The 16,720-nt window shown below is 61.9% G+C and overlaps 1 protein-coding gene across 19 annotated transcripts in view; it reads left to right on the forward strand.

Moving 5' to 3' along the window:
- ATP11A (ATPase phospholipid transporting 11A) overlaps positions 1–16,720 on the forward strand; it is a 217,341-nt gene that overhangs the window by 57,759 nt on the left and 142,862 nt on the right. For all 19 annotated transcript variants that reach the window (XR_014303391.1, XR_014303392.1, XM_082701096.1 and 16 more), the window contains 11 exons: positions 1,412–1,540; positions 3,367–3,470; positions 3,905–3,955; positions 6,357–6,421; positions 6,982–7,063; positions 8,114–8,264; positions 8,591–8,788; positions 11,376–11,549; positions 12,690–12,853; positions 14,097–14,168; positions 15,268–15,341. Coding sequence is in view for 17 of the 19 variants with exons in the window: in XM_082701096.1 (XP_082557222.1) it covers positions 1,412–1,540; positions 3,367–3,470; positions 3,905–3,955; positions 6,357–6,421; positions 6,982–7,063; positions 8,114–8,264; positions 8,591–8,788; positions 11,376–11,549; positions 12,690–12,853; positions 14,097–14,168; positions 15,268–15,341 (1,264 nt within the window). In the remaining 2 variants the exon portion in view is untranslated. The remainder of the gene's footprint in view (positions 1–1,411; positions 1,541–3,366; positions 3,471–3,904; positions 3,956–6,356; positions 6,422–6,981; positions 7,064–8,113; positions 8,265–8,590; positions 8,789–11,375; positions 11,550–12,689; positions 12,854–14,096; positions 14,169–15,267; positions 15,342–16,720) is intronic.

Consider the following 16,720-nt stretch of genomic DNA (forward strand, 5'->3'; position numbering starts at 1 on the left):
ATGGGGTACCGAAACCCCCTGACGGCTGTGTGTTCCCGGTTTGGGGGAGCTGTGCCGGACGGACGGGCAGAGTCTGCGAAGGCGTTGTCCACGTCACTCACGGGGATGGTTTTCACACCCGCACACGTGGGCGGGGCACTCCGTGGCACGGGACAGCGTGGGGACCCTAAGGCTTGTCCCTGAGGAGTTAGTGTGAGCCCCAACGGAGCCGGCTGGGCCCTCCCGCCGCTTCCTTGTGCCCCGCTGCGTCTCATCTCCGAAGCCCCCATCCCCCTCCCCGTGCCCATCCCCCACCCCGTGCCCATCCCCCCTCCCCTCCCCCAGTCCTCCTTCTCCTCCCATCCCCCTCCCCATGCTCACCCCCCCCACCCTGTGCGCCTCCTCTCCCCACCCCTCCCCCCTTCCACCCAACCCAAGACCCCCCCGAAGGCCTGCTCGGGCGTCGCCAGCAGACGGGCCGTCTTAGCGAACCGAGTCTGACATGTGTCATACACGCCACCGTGTACATTTTATAAGATTTTAAGCAACATTTTTTAAAGTTTTTTCTTTTGTTAAAGTCCTCTCTGCGTCCTGCCTGGGGCGTGAGCTCAGCCCAAGATCAAGGGTCTTGTGCTCCACCCGCTGCACCCCTGCATTTCTTCGTTCTGTAAACATCCATGTCGGGTGTTGGGGCTTCTGCTGAGCCCCCCTCCTCTGCCTGTCGGGTGGTGACTTCCCAGTGGAGCCGGGGCCCGGGGCCGGTGCCGGTGCACCAGCACACACGCTCACGGGCCGTCATGCCCTTCCCCTCAGTGACCGCGTGTCCTTTGAGGAGCCTCTGTGCTTCCGGTGAGCTGACCCGGAGAGCCTCCACCAGCAGAAAACTGTACTTTTAATGCTCTGCCGGGGGACACGTCTGCTCCGTGGCCAGCTGGTGTGAGACAGGGCCAGGTCCACGGAGCTGCCCAAGGTCCCTCGAGGAGAGAGTGCCCAGCGGTCTGCCTTGGGTTCCGTTACCTCCAGGCCGTCGTGGCGTGGACGGAACCGTGTGGGCCACATCTGGGGTTGGGTCATCATTCAGCCGACTTCTCTGCGTCCCGCCCCTGGTCCGCACACCTGCGCACACCCGCCAGTCGAAGGAAGTCTCGAGACCGACACCTTCCTGCAGGAGTCGTTCCCAGACTCGTGAACACACACCCGAGTGCGTCCGGCTCGGGCGTGAGGGCTAATCGGGCTACGGGACTTTGTGGTTTGATACGAGTGAGGCGTCGTGGACCTAGAGTTGGTCTGTGGACACCCACGCCTGGTCTTCCCAGGTTTGGGCAGAAGCCCCGGCGGACAGCCATCCCCTTCACAGCCACTCATCTCCCTGCAGGTAGAGAGGCCCCTGCCCCCCGGGGCCGCCACCCAAGGCCATCTGTCTGTCCCGCAGGTTGGGGACATCGTCATGGTCAAGGAGGACGAGACCTTCCCCTGTGACTTGATCTTCCTGTCCAGCAGCCGAGGCGACGGGACCTGCCACGTGACCACAGCCAGCTTGGACGGAGAGTCTAGCCACAAGGTAGTTGCCTTTCCCGGGGCCCCGCGGGGCGTCGTGTCAGCTGCACTGTGTGGCCAGCCCCGTGTCCCCGTGGTGGCCAGCCCAGTGTTCCCAGAGGTCACGGAGAAACCTGGGCAGCTGGGCTGGCCACACAACTCCTCACTCTGCTTCTCCCCATATTCCGCTGTTCCCTGTTCCCCGTCAGCATCCACGACCATCAGCCACTCGAGTTAACTGAGGGGACTTTATGCTCTTAGCTGTGTCACTGAGCGGAGGGCCAGGATACAAGGAGTAGGTGGTGGGAATTTGGAAAACTTCATTTTAATGCTCAAGATTAGTGTCTTCGCTAGACTGGAGTTAAGTGAAAAGGCGCACAAGAGTGGAGATTTTGAGGACTGTCACTCCAACGTGTCCTTTTGTTCAAGTAGCTTAAGGATTTTCTGAACTTGGGGTTGGTTTCTTAGACTCGGGATGGAAGTCTGTACTGCCAGGTGGTAACTACGAAACTGTAATTAACAATCCAAAGAAGAGAACAATCATGATTTTAAGGATTTCGTTATTTTTAGAAAAATGGGAGCTTCCAAGGAGTTTAGGAACATGAGCGCGGCTCTATGGACCCACCGCGTCTGAGGCATTGGTGATTCGTGGTGGGATTTCTGTGGTGGGAAAGAGACACTTTATGAATACTTCAGAGCATCGTATCAGCCATGTGGGACTTCGGGAAAACTTTCCCGTGTGTGATCCCGAGAGGGAGACCGTTCAGGCACGACTGATTGTAAACCACGCAGACCTGGGGGGCAGAAGCGCCTGGGAGAGTCAGGTGACTGTGGGGTCACGTGTCTGAGCGTGGTGGTCACGTTCCTGTGTTCCTGACACCCAGCAAGCCACATGGCCCCTGGCTGTGGGCACCCAGAGGCTGCTCACGCCCGTCCTGCGGGAGGGACGCCCCAGCGTGGCTCGTGGGCAGCCGTGGCAGGTCTGGTGAACCACGGCTCTCTGGACGTGGTGGCCGTTGCCTCATCCAGAGCTGGTGGGCGCCTGCTGCCCCTGCTACACGACTGGGCTCAGCGTCCTACTTGTGGCTGATGTCCCGTCTGCTCATCTGACTTGACCTGGGCGCTGGGGTTACTGACCCCTTTCCTTCACAGATCCTGGGGCTCCTGCTCCGGTCATGGTCGTGGCCCGTGTGACCTTGGGCAGGCATTTTTAACCTTCGCAGTTTTCATGTCCTGAGCTGGGATAGACCCTTCTTCCAGGGGCTCATGCCTAGAAGGTCCCCCGACGTCCCCGGGGTGCAGGGGGCCCCCGGATGTTCGAGGTGTCACAGCCGTGGTGATTTACCTCCCGTGGCCATCCACGGTGCCTTTGCCCGCCCAGCACATGATTGGCAGGAGGACGAGAGCACGTTCAGAGCAACGCTGTGCCCACGCGCCCTCGTGCCCGGGCTCCGAGCCCGCCTGCTTGCGTTAGTGGTCCCGTCTGGGCCTGTGTATTCACTGCCCGGGTCACATTAGAACCGCCGTCCTTGGGCTCCCAGATCCACCGCCTCGGACACAGGGAGCCGGGCCTTCAGGGCCTTGGGTAAGCGCAAAGGTATTTTCTCCCGGACGATTGCCGGTGGCGCTTTGAGCTTTGTTCAGTTGCTGACACGTGCAGACTCTGGTGTGCACACAGCACACGACTTACGTGTTCATGGCTGTGTTCTCCCTGACATCGCACCGTGACTTCGTTCTCGGGCTTAGTGCCGGGCACAGCAGGGGACACACGGCGTGGCCTGCATTGGAGATCGGGCGGCCAGGTGCGCGTCCCTCGCTCGGTTGTGAAGGAGATCTGTTGTCGCTCTGCAGACTCACTACGCCGTGCAGGACACGAAGGGCTTTCATACTGAGGAAGACATCGACGGCTTGCACGCCACGATCGAGTGTGAGCAGCCCCAGCCCGACCTGTACAAGTAAGTCCGGTCCGCCCTCCCTGTGGTTACGCTCCCTGCCCCCCGGGGGCTGGCCCTGCTGTCCGGCGCCGCGCTTGTCGGGAAAGAGCGTGCATGTCGCTGCTGAAAAGTTAAGACCAAGCCAGGAATAGATGGTATACTGTTTCATAGTCCAGCAGCATTAAAACCTGTAGCTACTTTTGCGAACATTTGGACTGGCCTAATAGAAGTAAGTTGATTGAAGAAGAGTAACTTTCTGTAACTCGAGGAACCAACTTTAAGGAAAATCGCTGGAGTCAAGGTTGAATAAGGACGGGAGGAAGCCAGCGAGCTTTTGGCCAAGCACGCGGCCCTCAGTGGAGCTTCTGTCTCGGTAGCAGCAGACAGGGGTGGACAGCAGGCGCCCGGCCCCTCCCCCCAGCTGCGCGGCCCTGACCTGACTTCTCTGTCATCAGGTTCGTCGGCCGCATCAACGTCTACAGCGACCGGAGCGACCCCGTGGTGAGGTGAGGGGCTGCGCCGTCAGGTTACCGAGAACTCTTCTCTTCGCCGTCCGACGCTTCACTCTTGACGCTCTGTTGCGTCTGGAAGCAGAATTCTGCCTTTCCAAAGACCCGGGTCCCGCGGTCTTCTCTGTTCTGGTGGGAGTGTCGCTCTCCGTGCCAGCGGCTGACGGCAGCACTCTCGGGGACGTGGTCTCACGGTGTTCGGAGCTCGTCCGACGCGAGACGCTACGCGAGAGGGGCCCTTGCGTCTCCACAGACCAGTGTGCCTTCAACCGTAAAGCCGGGCCGTTGCTGCCCTGAGGCCGCGTCTCCTCGAGATCCCGGCCCCAGATTCTGTCTGGGCTTACAGGGGCAGGTCTCCTCTGTGGACCGTGTCGGTGGGAGGTGCGTGTGGTCACCTGCTTCATCGGAGCGGTCGGGGATCGGTCACGCCCACAGGTTGTAGATGAGGACCCGCACCCACCAGGTACGCAGCACCCGGGACCTGCCGGCGGCCGGACATGTGTGGCCCACTCTCATCGGCGCTGGCCGTCCGGTGGGGTGTCATCTGTGCATCGTGTCCGGGTCTAGTGGGTCCTGGCTGTCGAGGTAACGGAGGTGGACGGTGTAGGAAGTTGGTTTGGAGTAGGATCTGGAGCCGACCTTTTCTGTAACCCCTGCCTCTCCTGTGTCGGAGAGACATTTTTCTGTCCACTTACACGGCCTCCAGATGGTCGGCATCCTGGTGTGACCTTGTGTGTCGAGAACAGTTGCCCAGAAGCAGAAATCATCACAGCAGGAAATCGACAGTGATCAGTGTGAGATCCTGGGGGCCCTCGTGAAACTGTCACAGAAATTGTTTGTGCACATCCTGAGTCACAGCCATTGTCCATGCGCAGGTTTGCGGTGCCTCCGAGGGGCTGTGGTCCTCCCAAGACAGACGCTAGTCTATAAGACACTCCTAGTGTCTGTGCAGAAACAACCCGCATTTCTGTGTCTTGTGAGAAGCCCTGCTGGAAGGATCAGGATTTACTGGGATTAGAAAGGATTAGAAAGCTTGGGGTTTATTCACCTTGTCGCCAGGATGGATCAGGAGTAAACTCCCGGCTCCCGCTGCCTCGCGTTCGGACGATGTTTCATGCTGAGCACGGGAAGCCCGTGGCTAACGCAGGTCACGGGCTGGAGCTAATTCTTGTTTTGCTCTTTAAGGACGTACACTGTTCGGCCGACTTTTACCTTTTGGGTGTTACAGGTGCTCGTAAACTCGTGGTGTGAACGGGGGTGACTTGTGTCTCCCAGTTCCTCATGCCCTCGCAGTCCTGTCCAAACTAGAAGCAGGGTACTTCTTAAAGTAAATTGTGTTTCACTTCCCAGACATGCTTTATAAAAAGGCCATTTGTTTCCACAAATGGTCCACAGGCATCGTGAGCATACCGCTCGCAGAGGCTGACGGTCCTCAAGGGGGACTCGGCAGGGCGTGTGCGGCCCCGGGAGCGTCTGTGGCGGCCAGGTCTAGCACGAGGGCCGGGACCGTGGAGCCGCCCTGGGCTGATGCGTCCAGTCACGTGTCCCCCAGGAAACGGTCTCTTGCCCTCGTCCTCAGGGGGAGGTGGCCCCAAGCCACATCGTCTAACTCGCCGGAGCACCTGTGTCTGTGGCGTTCATAGGCCCCACGCACTGTGGCACAGGAGAATCGAGAGCACACGTCCCTGCACACTGCAGATGCGGTCCGTGCAACGCTGACGGCACCAGCGTCCGCGGAGCTGTTTTTGGCTTCCCGCTCTTTTCTGCTCTTGGGAAATGAGCAGCGAGGAAACCGGGGGGAGGCCAGGGAACACGAACCCCCGGAGGCAGAGACGTGGTCTGTTGCTCACGGCCGAGTCCCGTGCGCTTGGGGCCGGCGTGTTCTTCGTGACTGATCTTAACTTCCTTGGTGGTTTCCTGCTGAGGTAGCAGGGGCAGGGGAGCGTCCAGATTTCGGGGCCACTGCACGCAGAGGGTCCTCGTGGTTGGACAGCCGTGGGGGGAGCGCACACAGCGTTCCCGAGTTTGAAAGTGAGACCGGATCCCGCCGACTCGTGGAGTCTCCCCCAAGGATGTGGTAGAAACAGTGGAAGCCTCTCGAGTCTTCTCGGAGACGGGGTCGTCTGTCAGCCTGTGTGGGCTGACGTGGCCCCTCCAGGGAGCGGGCCCCGCAAAGGGCCGCCCGCCAGGTCCTTCCGCAGAGTGGGTCTTCATTCCCAGGGCGAAGGCCACGCTCTCCCACGGAGTCGGGCCAGCTTCCGTGATCGAGTGTAAGCTACTCCACGCTTACACGATTTCCTCTTGAAACCAAATCTGTCAGGCCCAGGCCTCGATTCCCACCTGGACCACCTTCTTCTGTCCAACCCCCGGCCCCACTCTGGTCCTCTTGTCTTTGCAGGCCCCTGGGGTCGGAGAACCTGCTTCTCAGGGGAGCCACGCTGAAGAACACCGAGAAGGTCTTCGGTGAGTGTCTCAGTGAGTCGTCACCAGCAGCTTCTAAAGCTCAGGGCAGTTAACCTCGAGCAGGCGCAGCCCGTCTACTGCCATGGCGCGTCCATCCGCACTGTGCGGCGGGCTCTGTGGCAGTGGACAGCAGCCTGAGGACCCCTGTCCCGGCGCGTCGCCCCCGCCCGCGAAGCCGTGGTGTCTGGCTGTCGCTTGTGTGTTGAGCATCTGTGGTTTCTGGGTCGGAAGCCTAAGTTCCTGTCGGTAGGAGAACGCACACGCTGCCGTTCTGCGGGTTCCTGCGAACGGCTGCGCTTCTCTGGCGGCCTCTCCCCGCCCCGAGCGGTGCTCTTGTTTTTGAAGGGAGGCAACTTAAAAATGTGCTCGTGTGCCCAGCTTCAGCAACCGTCTGATCTCCAGGAGAAAGCAGAGACCGATCTCTGCAGGAACGGAAAGTGCTTCTTTGGTCGGAGGATCCCCGGCGGCTCGTCTGCCTGAGAAGCGTGTGGGGGGGCGTGCGCGGTCAGTTCTGCTGCTGCTGTCACGACTGCTCTGACACGGACTCTCCTGCCTTACAGGTGTTGCCATTTACACGGGCATGGAAACCAAGATGGCCCTGAACTACCAGTCGAAATCCCAGAAACGATCCGCTGTAGAGAAGTGAGTCTCGGGGCGCAGGGCCCCACAGCCCGAAACCATCATGTGCCCCCGAGACACGACAGCTTTTCCCTTTGGCCTCATTAGGAATTCCGTCCTGGTCTCTAGGGCGCTGGTGGCGCAGGGTATTTAGGTAGACAGTCTTGATCTGCGGGGGCACAAGTGACCCCACACCTTCAGTCCACATCTGCAGGCCCCCCGTGTGGACGCTGAAGTCCTGGCCACTCCTCTCGCCAGTGCACGAAAGTGTCAGAATTGGGTCACTTTCAGCTTTTCCCAAGGAAGGTGTGAGCAGAGCAAACAGTCCCTTTTCCTTTAATGGTGAAATCCTGACAATAAGTCAGGTATAAAGTCACAGTCGTGAGACAACACGGCCCAGAATTTTGTCTTCTTTGCCTTTTGTTCACGTGAGTCCCCGCCTCGAAGTGGTTATGACTATTACACGGAGCTGTGTGGGGCCTGGGTCTCTGCGAGACTCTGAGGGGGTCTCTGCCTGCCCCCGGCAAGGTGGTCTCAACGGGACCCTGGGTCTCTCTGTCCATGGGCGGCTGTCCCGATGTGAAAACGGAGATTTGGCTCTCAGTAAGCAAGAACGCTTTGTTTCCGGCGTCTGCCCCGATGAGCAGCTTCCAGAAACGGATGCCGGGAGACCAGCCTTCTTCACTGAGACACTGGGCAGGGGTTCAGGGCATCTCCCTGCCCCCTTCCCCGGTGCTGATCTCTCAGTGTGTCACTCCCTGGTCGACACTTTGTGGCAGAGGACTTGACACCCCGATGTCCTGAACTTAGACCCCCAGACCACGCAGTCCACCGCATGGCCGCGAGCACCGCTCTCCTGTTTTCACAACTTTCCTGTGGCCCCTGGAGTCACACGCCTGTGGCCACAGGAGGGGCTCCGACGACGGGGGCTTCTGTTCTCATGCTGACCGTGCCGGCGGGTGGGGGCTCCTCTCCCTCACGGTGCTCCACGTCTTCACGGCCCCACCGTCCTGACGCGTGAGAAAGGCTCCTCAGCCCGCAGTCACCGGGTGTCATGGCCGTCTTGTGTTTCAGATCCATGAACGTGTTCCTCATCGTCTACCTCTGCATTCTGATCAGCAAAGCGCTGATCAACACCGTCCTCAAGTACGTGTGGCAGAGCGAGCCGTTCCGAGACGAGCCGTGGTATAACCAGAAAACCGAGTCGGAAAGACAGAGGAACCTGGTACGGAGTGCGCCCCCTTGGCCGTGATCAGATGCCCCGTGGGCTGCTGTCGCGAGAATGCGGCAGGCGACCGCCTGGTCTTGACGGACGTCTCCGTCATTGAGACCTAGAAGGTGTACCCGTCGCCTCCCTGCCGCTGGCACAGGGCCCCCGTCTCACTTGGGTGTTTGAGGGTAGGGTCTGGACGGGGTCGGCTGCCACGGCATGAGCCCCCAGCGCAGGATCCCGTCCTCAGAGCGTGGCTGCGTTCATGAACGGCCGGTGCAGCCCAGGCGGGACTCGGGGCCACCGGCCAGATAGGCGCGCGGCTCACGCGGTGCTCTCAGCTCCTCAGGGCGCTCACCGACTTCCTGGCCTTCATGGTCCTCTTCAACTACATCATCCCCGTGTCTATGTACGTCACGGTGGAGATGCAGAAGTTCCTGGGCTCCTACTTCATCACCTGGGATGAGGAGATGTTTGACGAGGACACGGGGGAAGGGCCTCTGGTCAACACGTCGGATTTAAATGAAGAATTAGGACAGGTCAGTACCCGCGGCACTCCCCCCATCCCCCGATTGGCGGGCGATCACGTCCCTCTACGTTCCATTCCCAAGCACCTGGACCCTGTGTGATCTCGGCACCGTCTCAGGTGGTGCTGGGGAAAGGCTCCCCTGTAAGCCATTCCCAGAGACGCATCCCACGACTCCCAGATCACAGCGCGACGTTGGCCTTTCACACTTTATGTGACAGTTGACGGGGTTTGCTGTGTATGATTTATGCACAGCTAGCTGTGTTCGCCGGTTGCTGGAAGCTCCCCCGTGGCCGGGGTGAGTGGTGCTTCTTCTGGGCACTAATGCTGGAAGTTTGGGGAGTCCCAACCTGCCGGCGCTGCACTCCACTCTTACACCTGCTTTCCTTCCCTGAGCTCAGAGTGAGCCGTTTTCCTCGATTTTAAGATGAGTCCAGGGAGACCTCATGGCTTGGTGTGTCGCAGGCTTCAGACTCCAACCCCACAGCCCTGCTGTTTGCTAATGGTGGTGGCCGAGCTCTCGGCACTGGAATGTCTTGATCTGGGCGGGGGCCGCGGCTCCGTACACCCGTCCCGCCAGAGCACCGTGCAGAATTTGGCATCGGGGCCACGGTGTCTGCCGCGGTGTGTGCCGCAGCCACCACGGGGCGGGAGGGCCGTCCAGGGATGCCTGGGTGAGGGGCAGAGCCGTGCACGCCTGTCCATGAGACCCGGACCACAGCTCCTTCTTCCTCGGGACACAGCTCTGGAAAGGCCCATCCCCTGGCTTGACCTTTCTTTCCCTTTATGTTGCAGGAAAAATCATTTGGTAAACGTTAGTTCACTCATTTTTAAAAATGAAAAAACAAAGTAAGAAATTTGGGGGAGTAGTTTTGCAAACAGGCCATTTTAAAGATTTTATTTGAGAGAATGCGCGCGCGGCGCGTAGAGGGACAGAGAGAATCTCCCGCAGACGCCTTGCTGAGCACAGAGCCCGACATGGGGCCCGACCTCGACCTTGAGGTCACGATCTGTGGTGATACCGAGAATCAGATGCTTAACCGACGGCACCACCCAGGCACCCTCCAACAGGGCGGGGTCAGGCTGTGGCCTCCAAGCTCTGCCCCCACGAGGCCCCTGAGGCCTTCTGGGAATGGACGCAGAGACTCAGCTGGGGACCCACTGCCTTCACCCACTGCGTCCTGGGTACTTGTTCCCGAGAGGCGACGTCCTCACGGATGAGCCCGGGTTTCCAGGCGACTGTTCTGCCGCGGTCATGGGTGGGTCTGGTCCCAGACAGGCGCTCGGAAGCCCCAACTCGGCCACCTGGCAGCAGAACAGCTTTAGGTCTGCACGTGTCACGTCGTGTCTGTGCACGGTCCCTGCCGTGTGTTCCACGGCGTTCCCGGAGGAAAGCCCCTCTGTAAGGAGAAGCGTGGGGCGGTGCTCGGCACAGGAATCTATCCGACAGTTACCGTGGGAGGGTTGTGGACAGGGTTTCAGAGGACGGGGCCTCCAGGGGTGCCCGGGGGCTTCAGTCGGTGAAGCCTCTGCCTTCGGCTCAGGTCAGGATCTCAGGATCCGGGGATCACGCCCCACATCGGGCTCCCTGCTCAGCGGGGAGCCTGCTTCTATCTGCCCTTCGCTCGCTCTCCCTCAAAGAAAGAAGTAAAATCTTTTTTTAAAGTAGAAGACGGCCTCCAAGACACCCATTGTCGTCGCCGCTCTGGGGAAGGGGCCGGTGACGTAGGCCGCACCGCCATCCCGCTGGGGCCTGTCACACGCGGGCCGCCTTCCTGCTTCTCGCCATCCGGAGCACAGGGAGGTGCCGGCGGCGTCCGGGCAGCAGGTGTCGGCCGTGCCCTCACAGCTGGCTTGCGGAACCGGGCACAAAGGAGGGGGGAGGGGGCAAGACGGAAGAGAACAGCTCGCAGAGGCCACGTGAGGAGGCAGACGTGAAGCGCTTGGCCCCGTGTTACTGTGTCTTCTCCGTGCTGCCTTCCTGCACGTTAAGCCTCTCCCACGCTGCCTCCCGCGCGTTCGGGGCAGCAGGCAGGTCTCAGCCGGCGGGGACGTCCCGTGCCGTCACCCGGAATTCTGTTGTTCCTGATGAGCGCGTCATCGGAATGGGTCTGAGTGGAGGGTCAACGCCGGGTACGGTTTTCCGTCGGAAATCTGTTCTGCCCTTTTGCTGGGGTTCTGGCTTCTGTGTTCTCAGTGGTAGTGGGCTGTGACCTCCCAGACCTTGCCGAGTAAGTGTGGGTCCGTCTTCCCTGCATCCTTGATTTTTTCGCTGGAGAAGCTTTAAGACCCCTGTCCCAAGTCTGTCTCTCCGAGGGGGAGCAGGGAGACCCCGTCTTCTGGGGAACGGGAAGGCCTCACGTGCCCGTCCTGCGCAGCTGGGTCGGGGCTGCTGCGCCCAGTAGAGGCTGGAGGAGGCTGGCGAGCTGGCCACGCACAGTCCGCCTGGCGGTGTGGGTGGCCTTCGGAGAGGCCCCTTCCTGCAAGGAACGTGACGTCAGGAAGCAAGGCCGTGCCGGGGCCCGAGTCTGCGGTGGCCCCTTCCTCCCCGAGAAGGTCGCAGCCCCACCAGCTCACGCAGCGGTGCCGTGTGTCCGCAGGTTGAGTACATCTTCACGGACAAAACCGGCACACTCACGGAGAACAACATGGAGTTCAAGGAGTGCTGCATCGAGGGCCACGTGTACGTGCCACACGCCGTCTGCAATGGGCAGGTGCTCCCCGGGGCTGCCGGCATCGACATGATCGACTCCTCGCCGGGCCCCGGCGCCAGGGTAGGTGGCCACGCCCCCTGCACCTGTGTTCCTGGGCGTTCCCTGCTGCACTGCCCCGGTTCCCGAGCACAAGGCCGACCGGCACCGCCCCATGTCCCTGGGTCCCTCGTGGCTTCCATTGGGAGTGTGGGACGTCACCCTGTCCTGCCACGAGTCCACAGTCACAGTCACAGTCCTGCCACAGTCACGGCTGTGCGAGAAGCCACTGTGACAGGGAAGGCAGGGCACGTGGTGGGCTGAGAGCCAAGTGTGCATACCACATGTCTATGCTCACGTGTGTTCACAGAGGCTCGAGCACGTGTACACGTGGAGGCACACGTGTGCTCACACATGTGCACACACAGACGTGCCTCACTCGTGGATTTCATAGTGACGCGCACACTCATCCTGCACGTGGGTACACATGCCGCACGCGTGCACACGCACACATGCACACATGCAGGGACACGTGCCCGTGCATGGCACACAGCCAAGTGCTGTGATTCCAGACGTCTGCGTCTCGGGGAGGTTCTGTGACCCCTCCCGGTGTCCATGTGGTCAGTGAGGAGTTCTGTGACCCCTCCCGGTGTCCACGTGGTCAGTGAGGAGTTCTGTGACCCCTCCCGGTGTCCACGTGGTCAGTGAGGAGACCATCCCAGAATCTTTGTGGCCGCAGAGCCCTGTCAGGGTCCCCTGGAAACAGGACAGCTCGCCTTAGCGGGCGGTGCAGTGGCAGCCCTGGCGACCGAGGGCACCGTACCCCCGGCCTGCCTCACAGTTTCCACATGGAAACCGCTCTCCACAGCAGAGTGTCTCAGAGGGAGCCCCATGGTCTGTGGCCCACCTGGGTCTCGGCCACACCGCAGGGCCCCTGGGAAGACGGTCAAGGGTCCCCAGGGCATTCTGGCTCCCGGATGCTGAGTTCACCTCCCCTGACCTTGACCCGGTGCCCTCACCTCCCTTACTCAGAAGTGCTGGGGGACCAGGGGACGGCGAGAAGCCACACTTTCCCTCCTCCCGGAGGCCCCAGAGGTGAGACTCGCTCCTGGCTCCTGCCCCCCAGCAGTGGCACGTGTCGCCTGTTGTCCCGTCTTCGGCGCAGTGTCTGTGCGCGCGAAGCCGACGGGGCGTAGATCTGTGGGTTGTGCTGTGCTTTCACAGGAGCGAGAGGAGCTGTTCTTCCGGGCGCTGTGCCTGTGCCACACCATCCAGGTGAAGGATGACGATGATGTGGACGGACCTCGGAAGTCGCCGGACGGAGGGAAGTCCTGTGTGTACATCTCGTCTTCTCCCGACGAGGTGGCCCTCGTGGAGGGCGTCCAGAGGTACGTCTCTGGGCAGGTCTGGCAGGTGGGGGCTCGTCCCAGAGCGTCTGGAGGCTGCAGTGCCGGGAGGCTTGCTGCAGGGTGGGTGGGCCGGCGGAGCTCCCGTGCCGGTGGCCAGCGCCCCTCTGCATGCAGCCCACTGCCCACGTGACCAGCCGCCGTTTCCGCTGCCGGACTCTGTCACTGCTGCGCTACTTCCCCTAATCCGTCTGGGTGTGCCCTGTTGGATGCTCTGCTGTCCTCCCCGCGGTGACGTCCGGCTGGCTGCGTTTCGGTGACGGCGGTCGGTATTCTGGCCTGACCGATGTTTCGCAGCCTTGTCACGGCACCAGCGTGTCTCTGGTGTCCGCGGAGCTTGTTTCGAGGCCGGCTCGCGTTCCCAGGACGGCCGCTCCGGGTTCTTGTTGGGACGCGTGCCTCACGTGTGTTCGCAATAAACCCCTGGCCGTGGGTTCTCTTCCTCACGTCCCAAACGGTGGCTCCCCCCGACTCCTGACGAAGGTGCGAGCAGCATTCCCCGCGCTCTGCGGCAGGCCTTCCCGGTCCGTCCCAACGAGTGCGCCGAACACTCTGTGTCAGAAGTCAGACAGACTGTTCTGCCAGCCACGGCGCGCTCCCCCGGATGCTGCCGGCTCGTGCCGGGCCGAGCGACACGCTTCCCCACGGTGGCCCCCTGCATTGCCACGGCCTCGTCCCGGTCTCTGAGCTCCTGGCGTCCAGAAGCTGCCCTGCTGTGTCTGAACCGCGGCACCTGGCGTGCGGGCGGCACTCGGGTGTGCTGGTGGAGCACGGGCTGTCACGTGGTCCCCGCTCCACGGACGCCTGCTGGCCGACTGCGGGCTCTGGGTCGCGGTCCCTCTGGGAAAACGAGAGGTCGTCCCGCAGGCCGACAGTCTCTCAGGATCCTTGTAAGTGTGACACGGCCGCGGGGCTGAACAGCCCCACTGCTCAGGAAGCCGGATGCGGCCCCTGTGGACGGGCCAGTCCCCACACCCGCCCTTGTCCTGGAGCACGCGCTGGTGCTTACCAGTCTGAGGGCAGAGTGCGTCGCAGTTGTGGTGGCTCTTGGAGCGCGTCTCGAGCAGTAAATAGATGACTCGTTGCCTCTGTCTGCAGCCCAGTCACGGCCTCTGTCTTCCCAGAAGAGCTTCTTTCTGTCGAGGAAGCTTTCCCCGACTTGAATAATGTGTGGGGGGGAAGCGTCCGAGCTGGGAATTAAGCTCTGACCGCCTCCTGCTTGCAGGCTGGGCTTCACATACCTGCGGCTGAAGGACGGCTACATGGAGATCTTGAACAGGGAGAACGGCGTGGAGAGGTGAGCCCGGCCCGCGGTCTTGGTGGGGCGCACGTTCCCGGTCCTGCCCCACGCTGGCCTCCCCTTCCTCTCGCGGCGGCCCCGGACCGTCGCCCACCGGCCGGTCGGTCAGAGTGTGTGCCGGGAGCCGTCCCCGATGAGGCTCCCCGGGAGTCCCTGTGGCACATGGGGTCTGACCCGAGGGGCTGCACGACGCCGGGTTCCCCTGTCGCGGGTCGCCCCACACGGGGTCTGAGCCAGGGCACGTGGGATGCTTGTGGTTCCCGTTCTGTCTCCACGCACCACACGCGTTCGGTGTTCGTGACCGGGTCCGTCGGGGCTGGTCCCACACACGGAGGGCGTATCACGAGCTCAACGCGGAGCTCCGCCTCCTCAACAAATAAACCTGCAATAACGGGTCCAGCAGAAACGGGGCAGAGGACGTAAGGCTTGGCGGTTCTGGCCTCAGAGACCCTTGGATTTTAACGTTTCCTTAAAAAGCAGAAACTCCTGCGCTGGCAGGGGTGGTGAGCCCCTGACCAGACCAGCTGCCGGTCCTTGGTGGGCACAGTGGGCGGCCGTGGGAGCCGCGCGACCGTCCGCGGAGGGCAGAGGCCCGCCCACCGTGGGGCTCCTGGATCCCGGCTGGGGTCTGTGGGCTGCGGGGAGTTTCTGGCGGCCTCTGTCCAGGGGGGCTGAACTGCTTTCCGTGTTTCGGATGTCAGCAGGAATCACGGTCTGCTGATAATGACTGCACAAGCCGACCGCGCATTGGTTTCGTTTTTTTTAAATGGTCTTTACAAACTGCAAGGACCCCGGTGTAGCTCAGATACGGCCTGTGTGTTTAGAATTCAGGGGCGTGAGCGTGTACTTTGTGTGCTGGACAGACATGCAGGGCACCTTGGGCTGGGGTGAGCCCGCAGGAGCCTGGCCTCAGCCTCCTGTCCACGCAGCCGCCAGGCCCAGCGCCTGCCCCGTGGATCCCGAGGGTGCGGGCGAGCGGGCGCACAGGCCAGCGGACGCCCCAGGAGCTGTGCCGCGGGCAGTGCAGCGCTGACCCGGACTCCGGGGCCGCGAGAGCCGGAGGAGGAGTAAAAGCGATTTCCGATCTCTTCTTCAGGTTTGAACTGCTGGAGATTTTGAGTTTTGACTCAGTGAGGAGGAGAATGAGCGTGATTGTGAAATCCGTCACAGGTAGGAATGGGTTTTTCCTTCGAGCTTTCCAATTACACGCTGTGGCGGTTTTATTCTCGTGCTTACCCGTGTAGGAGCTCGAGGACCCAACCGTTTGTTCTCTCTCAAAACACCAAGGTGAGCAGGGCACGGGGCCCCTCAGCTTCGCGGGCACAGGTGCGGTCCTGGGGCTCCTGGGCTTTGTACCTGGCACGGGTGCAGCCCCCATGGGCCCCGCGTGGCTGGCAGGACGTGCAGGGGCTCCTGTCCCTCCCTGCGGCCGCCTACACAGCAGCCTGACACCGCCCCCCGCAGCCTTCCGGGCTCCCGCCACCGCGTCCGTCCTGAAGACCCTGCCAGGCCCTGAGGCACCTGCTGTGCCCGACAGACGCTTCTCCAGAGCTGAGCACCGACCCCCTGAGCTGCCTTCCCTGACCCCTACTCGGGCCAACCCCAGTTGCCTGTTTCCACATGGAGGTCCTCTTGCCAGTGGGACGTTTCCAGGGAGGGGCAGCGCACCAGGCACCTTGTGGGACGCCTTCTTGCTGCCGCGGTCAGGTGAGCTGTCCTGGCCGGGGCCAGGAGCACCCGAGGACAGAAGCCTGCCGTGTCTCGCGGGCTCCCCGCCGCGTGGCTCTGCTCCGTTGAAGGCACCCGCAGTTGCGGAACGGCCTCTTAGCCGACGCTGCGGGATTTCCGTTCTTCTTACGTCTTAAAGCCGGGCACCACCAGGCTGTGTCCGTGTCTTTGGAAAGTCGCCTGGTAAGCGGCAGATGCAGCCCACTGCCCTGAGCGCGCACGGACTCTGAGCCGGCCGATGGAGCGGGAGGCACGTTGGGGAATTCTGGGTCAGCCGGTGTCGCTCCTCGTGCACAGGAGGCACGGGCGGCCGATACCCTCCAGCAGGGCCCTGGTGACGTGGTCCTGGGGGCACGCGCCATGGCTTGCCTTACTCCTCAGGCCGCAGAGGACGGTGTGAGGTGGCCGGGGTATGTCGTTGGGCAGAACCCTGTGATCACTTTCTGGGGCGCTGGGCGAGCCTGGGCAAGGCACGTGGCAGCTCTGGGCACGGTCCCTGCGTGGTCCCCACACCCCTGAGCCTGGCGGCGGCGTGGTATCCTGGCGCAGCTCAGCCAAGGAGACTTGTGCCAAGCACCTGAGGATGTAACATGGTGTCCAAGCTGCCTGGAACGCCAGGAGACAGTCCTCCGCGCGGGCCGTCCAGTCGTGGGACAGTCCCGTAACGCTGAAGGACACGGTCTGGTGTGCAGGCGTGGTCGAAGCCGTGCGGTGGCCTGGGAGGAGGGCGTTGGGTGGGAACCGGACGTCACTGGTCCTTTGCCCTGTGGGTTCCCTGTGAAGACGGATGCGGATGTGCCGTCTGGCCGCTGAGTCGCGTC

The sequence above is a fragment of the Mustela nivalis genome, assembly GCF_964662115.1.
Source record: "Mustela nivalis genome assembly, chromosome: 15".
Taxonomy (NCBI): domain Eukaryota; kingdom Metazoa; phylum Chordata; class Mammalia; order Carnivora; family Mustelidae; genus Mustela; species Mustela nivalis.